Below are 6000 nucleotides of genomic sequence, written 5' to 3'. Positions count from 1 at the left end.
TTTTTTTTTGGATAGCTTCTTGAGTACTTACTGAGTAGCCATGGCTTAGATTGAAGGGGCGTATATTGAAGACGGCAAAGGGATTAATAATTGGGATGTTTTTTGCACCATCAAAGGTAATGTTTAAATGTTTTCCCTCTGATTTAGCCATAAATTGGGCTTGTTCTTAGGATGTTTTAATTTGCTGTGTTTAACTAACAGGGAAAATACAGAATGGGGAAAATGGGGATGTTGCAGATGATCACTACCACCGTTATCTGGTACTGTTTATAGTTTATTTACTGCATTTATGAATTCTGATTAGGGAAAAAGTTCTAATCTTTTCATTTGAAGTTGAAGGTGAGTTGTTATATTCTCATAAACAGTTCCATTAATATAATGGGAAGTTGCTTTCTTTATCTTTTTTAATTTGTGTTCAATTATTGCAGGAAGACATTGATCTTATGCATTATCTTGGGTTGGATGCATATAGATTTTCCATTTCATGGGCTAGAATTTTACCCAGTATGCTTATTTATTTTCTACTCATTTAATTATCCTACATATTTTTTAGTGACGAGGAAACATGCTTCCACCCTCCAAGGTTGTGCAGAGGGTGTGCACAAAATAAACTCCCGCTTTGTGACCCTAGCGGGCAAAAGACCCCTAAGTTGCCCACTAGCTCAAACCAGGAAGCCCAATAGGCCACTCCTGTTGGTAGTCGCTTGTAATCTTGTGATTACCCAGTCAACAACCTTACCAAATTGATTGGGGTTGCCCCAATTATCCTCCATATTTTTACCTATGGCATCCTGTATACCATGCATGGTGAGAGTAATTCGGATTTGTCTCAGAGGGAAGGTTTGGTGGAGTAAATCAAGCTGGAATTGAGTTTTATAACAAGGTTATAGATAATCTGCTATCCAAAGGTAAAAGTGTGAAATTTAAGCATCTGTTAACTTTACATGGTAAAAATGGACTGGGTAAGTTTACATATTTACTGGTGTAAGCAGGAATAAAACCGTTTGTGACTATACATCACCATGACTATCCCCAGGAGCTTGAGGATAGATATGGCGGTTGGCTGAGTTCTGAGATGCAGTATGGTTTCATTTCTCGATCACCATTTTGTTTGCGCTTGGGTTATGTTATCCCATCAAGCCTTTTTGGTTTTCGAAGTTTGAGGCTATCTGTGTTTTTGCAGGGAGGATTTTGTCTACTTTGCTGAAATATGTTTCGAGAGTTTTGGAGATAGAGTGAAGTACTGGATTACTATCAATGAGCCAAACTTGTTTGCAGATATGGCGTACGAGAGGGGACAGTACCCGCCTGCTCACTGTTCGCTCCCGTTTGGCAACTGTTCTGTTGGGAATTCTGATGTTGAGCCTCTTATCGCGATGCACAACATGTTATTGGCACATGGCAAGGCTGCAAAGGCTTACCGTGAGCAATTTCAGGCAAGTGTCCATTTCGTTGTCAATTAGCTAGGCTTAATCAAGATTTGTTTCGTCGTGAACAACTAGCTGCCAATGTGATGTAAATGCAGGCTAAACAAGGTGGATTGATAGGAATTACTGCACACATGTTCATGTATGAAGCTTTTTCAAACGATGTGCATGATCAAGAAGCTGCAAATCGGGCATTAGCATTTAATGCAGCTTGGTAAGTCTTACTGTCAACTATCTGTCATGGCAAAACCTCAATCTCTGCCCCGAACGGGGTGACTAAGTTGTTAGAGCATGCTTTCTATTCTTGCCAACACCCTCTCGGTCAAGCCTATCGCACAGGATGTTCCTAGTGCGGTTTACCTCTCTAGTTTGCGGGCTACTACACAGGAGCATAGAAAAACACACTAAATGAAATATTGAAAATCTTATTATTACAATGCTCAAAACACTTCTGATAAGCTTTGAACAGGACTTATGATCCTTTAGTATTCGGAGATTATCCTCCAGAAATGCGTTTCTATCATGGGAGTGAATTGCCAAGCTTCACCTCAGAGGAAAGCACCCTTATTAAAGACAGTGTTGATTTCATCGGCATAAACCATTATGGCACTTTGTATGCAAAAGATTGCCTTTATTCGAGGTGCAATTGCACTGGATCTAGTTGCAGCAAAGGCTGGGACCATGCTATACAGGGATTTTTATATACTACAGGAGAGAGAGATGGCGTGTTGATTGGAGAACCGGTACGGAAGTGTGATTAATATGTTATCCCTTATGAGTTAGTTCAGACTAATTCCAACCCTTTTCTGTGTATAACAGACAGGCAACCCTCGATTTTTTGTTGTTCCCAGAGGAATCGAGAAGATCGTGGATTATATGAAGGAGAGATATCACAACAAGCCCATGTTCATACTTGAAAACGGTGAATACATATGCTTCGTTTGCTCTTTCACCATAATATGTCATCTGATCTATATATATAAGCTGCCATTGCTCATTGGGTTAGCTGTACTAGAATATCACTACGATGTACTATAAATTAAACTAGATGTCATCTGCTAGAAATCCTATAATCCTTTTAGTTCTTCATTTAACTTTTCTGAAAAAACTGTTTGTTGATGTTTTGTTGTAGGATACTCTTCCCCAAACAAGACAGCATCAGTTCTTGACATAGAGAATGATGCTAAGAGAATAGAGTATCACAAAACATACCTTCCATTTTTGGCACGAGCAATCAGGTGACTATTCATGCATGTTTTTTTTTTGTTTTTTTTTAATTTCATACTGTATTTGTATCCGCACTCTGATATATGGGGTGAGACTAATCCAACCGAGCCTCGGTCGACTCCATCTAGGGCAACTCTTCCAAAGGTGTTGCTACATACTCAATACTCATGCATGTTTTCCAATTTGAATATCTTATCCTCTATCCGTTTATTCTTGTCATGTATGTTCACTCCACAGGATGAAACTAATCTAATCTAGTCTCTGTAGGACCCATTCGAGATGAGACAACTGTCTCAAGGGTATTGTTGCATATATACTCATGCATGTTTTTCACTTTGAATATCTCATCCTCTATTCGTTTATCATTGTTCTTGTCATGTATGTTCACTCCATCACAGGATGAGACTAATCTAGCCGAGTCTAAGTGGGACCCATTCTAGCTGAGACAACTATCTCAAGGGTGTTGTTGCATATATATTCATGCATGTTTTTCACTTTGAATATCTCCTCCTCTATCCGTTTATCATATTTTTTATCTTGTCATGTATCTTTACCCCACAAAAGGAGACTAATCTAGCTGAGTCTCGGTGGGACCAGTTCGAGCTGAGGCAACTATCTCAAGGGTGTTGTTGCATATATACTGATGCATGTTTTTCACTTTGAACATCGTGTCCTCTATCCATTCATCTTCAATTCGTTCCCCCATATTCATCAGTACAAGAATTCTGCATGTATCTGGTTCTGATTGATCTCCATTGTTGCTAGCAATGGTGCTGATGTGCGTGGCTATTTCATCTGGAGCTTCATGGATTCATTTGAATGGACTGATGGCTATGAAACAAGATTTGGGCTGTACTATGTTGAACCTCTGACTCTCGATCGATTCCCCAAGCTCTCTGCAACATGGTACAGGGACTTCCTCTCCAACAACATACAAACAACAAATTCAACTACCCTTCATTCTGTAGAGTAAAATATCGAGATGGTTTATCCACTATATATAGTGATTTTATTATGTTCATATTTTGGCTCTAAGAATTTCAACTTTGTCTAAAAATGTTTTTGACTATCGAATTTGTACCTATTTTAGTCATTTAAAAGACTAAAATAAGTGAAAATATGAACAAAACAGTATCTCCAAAGAACTACGGAGTATAATATATATAAATTTGATAGTCAATGACATTATTATCGGACAAAATTTGAAGTTGAGGTCAAAAGTGGTGAAATTGTAATAATTGACATATCATTTATGTAATTTACCAACTATCTTCATCTCATTTCACTTTTGTATTGTTTGTTGTTCATTAGCCAAATTCACTCTTCTTTTTCCAATTATTTTATTTAATTAATTAATATTTCTTCAATCTCCATGACTTTTAAATATATAAATTTTATGTGCTAATACTAATTAATAGTCTATATGTATGTGTGTGTCTGTAGTCAAGTGTTATATGAATTGAATATATTATCCTTCAATTGCATGCAAGTGTTATATGAATATAATGAATTGAAGCTAAGAGTAGAAATTACTACTCCATAATCTTATTACTTTGTGGAATACAATTGTACTGTGTACATGACAAAATTTTTATGTGCAAAAATTAAAGATGAAATAGAATAAATTAAATTGGAAATTAATTATTTTGTTGGTGCTGCATAAATCGACCAGTTAAATAGTTGTGTAAGATTAGACGACGACATAGATCAAATTGATCTTCTGTGAAATTATATATCTTGTGAAACCATCTTGCAGAAATTTCATATATCTCATTTTCTTCTCTTATGTTTTTCATCCTCAATCTCCATCAAGCTCTCCATCACTATGTTCCCAGCATTTGTCACAACATCTGCCCAGTTCCTGCAAACCAAACCAAAACCCTTCAGTTTAGTGCATTTGTAGAACACACATTTCAATATATAGATACATATTTGAAACCCTAGATCAGATTCTTCTTATGTAAGGCTTCGACTTCGAGCCTAATTAACTGATTTATATAGTAGTAGTTTCAAATTAATTAAACTCACATAAGCTGTAAATCACACCGGGAATACTATTTTCAATTATCACCCCAATATCTGGAACAATTAGGAATGAGATATAGTATCCTATTGCCCACAATATCCAGTGCAACTAGACATAACATGAATGATTATATTCAGTACTGGACAGTATCTCATGCAACCAAGTATAACATAATGGGGCAACCCTAGTCAGGTTAGTCGGGCTATTAACTTGGTAACTCTAAGGTTAAAAGTTCTACATACTGTTAGCCGGAGCGGTCTATTGGTCTTCTTAGTTTGAATCGGTCAACTATAGATAACCTAAATTAGTTTTGTCTTTTGCCAACTAGGATCACAGCCGGGCTGGCCGTGTACACTCTTGGTAGTTGCTAGTGACTGCAGAGTTTCCCTGGTCACTCAAAGTATAACAGCATATTGGTCTTCTTAGTTTATACCTGTCAGCTATAGGCAATCTAAGTTGATTTTATCTTTTGCCGATAAGGTCACAATCAGAATTTTCCCGGTACACACTCTGGGTAGTGACTAGTAACTGCGGAGTTTCCTCGTCACTCAAAGTATAACATATATGGTTATATCCCATCAAAACCCTAGAAATGAATGTTGTGTATATATACACTTACCCTTCATGAGAGTTGAAAGCAAGTCCAACGGTGAGCTTAGCTTCTTCAAGTGCAGAGTTGAACCGGGCGATTTGACTCGCCGGCACAGTTCCGTCGTCGACGACTCGGAGCTGCGACGGCTTAACGTCGCAGAAGATGGGAATGACCTTCTTCTTGGACTCCATTATCAACGCCAGCTCGTGGAGGCAGAAATAGGAGTCACAGTAGCGAGGAGAAAATACGGCCACCCCAACCTTGCAATCCTTAATGGCGCCATCGATCTTGTCGAACAGCTTGTCCCCAGGCTTCATGTTCTTGTTGTCCAAGAAACATCGGACCCGAAACCGCTCCAGATGATCGTACAGCAGCGACGCCACGCCGCGTTTCGTGTCAATCCCTCTGTGGTTGATGAAAACGTCGCAGTATTTTCGTCCATTCGCGATGGCACTTCCGTTGTTTCTGCCGCTCATCACGAGCTGGCGCCTCAGATTCATCATTAATGATCGTTGCATGTTGACTGCTCTGATATGATCTGATCCTAAAGAATTTTAGATAATTTCCTGTTCTGGTATTAATTGAAACCCTGGATAGATAGAATGTTTTTCTTTCTGATCTGTTGTGTTGTGTTGTTAGTTTGTAGCTTGGATGTGATAGGGCTAGCTGTGTTCGGGGTGTCCGAGGTTGATGTTATTGGTTTTATAGGAGGAATGTTTCTTGGATTG

General features: G+C 38.3%; 2 protein-coding genes across 2 annotated transcripts in view; one reads left to right on the top strand and one right to left on the bottom strand.

Annotated features, from left to right (window-relative positions):
* LOC116019601 (beta-glucosidase 18-like) overlaps positions 1-3970 on the top strand; it is a 4291-nt gene extending 321 nt beyond the window's left edge. Inside the window, exons 2-12 of the mRNA XM_031259874.1 lie at positions 50-116; positions 202-260; positions 429-504; positions 834-908; positions 993-1080; positions 1184-1436; positions 1526-1641; positions 1897-2170; positions 2247-2349; positions 2560-2665; positions 3420-3970. Coding sequence (XP_031115734.1) covers positions 50-116; positions 202-260; positions 429-504; positions 834-908; positions 993-1080; positions 1184-1436; positions 1526-1641; positions 1897-2170; positions 2247-2349; positions 2560-2665; positions 3420-3627 — 1425 coding nt within the window. The 3' untranslated portion in view covers positions 3628-3970. The remainder of the gene's footprint in view (positions 1-49; positions 117-201; positions 261-428; positions 505-833; positions 909-992; positions 1081-1183; positions 1437-1525; positions 1642-1896; positions 2171-2246; positions 2350-2559; positions 2666-3419) is intronic.
* A 454-nt stretch (positions 3971-4424) lies between these two features.
* On the bottom strand, positions 4425-5772 carry LOC116020549 (protein PHLOEM PROTEIN 2-LIKE A5-like). Its single transcript, XM_031261018.1, has 2 exons — positions 5300-5772; positions 4425-4515 (listed from the first exon to the last, which is right to left on the bottom strand). The coding sequence occupies exons 1-2, from the start codon at positions 5770-5772 to the stop codon at positions 4425-4427; spliced, it is 564 nt and encodes a 187-aa protein (XP_031116878.1).
* Between the last annotated feature and the right edge of the window lie 228 nt (positions 5773-6000).

This window comes from Ipomoea triloba, chromosome 5 (genome assembly GCF_003576645.1).
Source record: "Ipomoea triloba cultivar NCNSP0323 chromosome 5, ASM357664v1".
NCBI lineage: Eukaryota > Viridiplantae > Streptophyta > Magnoliopsida > Solanales > Convolvulaceae > Ipomoea > Ipomoea triloba.
Note: the sequence above shows the minus strand (reverse complement) of the source record. Positions and strands in the feature narration are given on the sequence as shown.

What these genes read in the sequence shown, in the direction of transcription:
- LOC116020549 (XM_031261018.1), bottom strand. Translation starts at nt 5,772, where the DNA reads ATGAATCTGAGGCGCCAGCTCGTGATGAGCGGCAGAAACAACGGAAGT. An exon ending in GCTTTCAACTCTCATGAAGG is followed by an intron (nt 4,516 to 5,299) that starts GTAAGTGTATAT and finishes TTTGGTTTGCAG; the next exon opens with GAACTGGGCAGATGTTGTGA.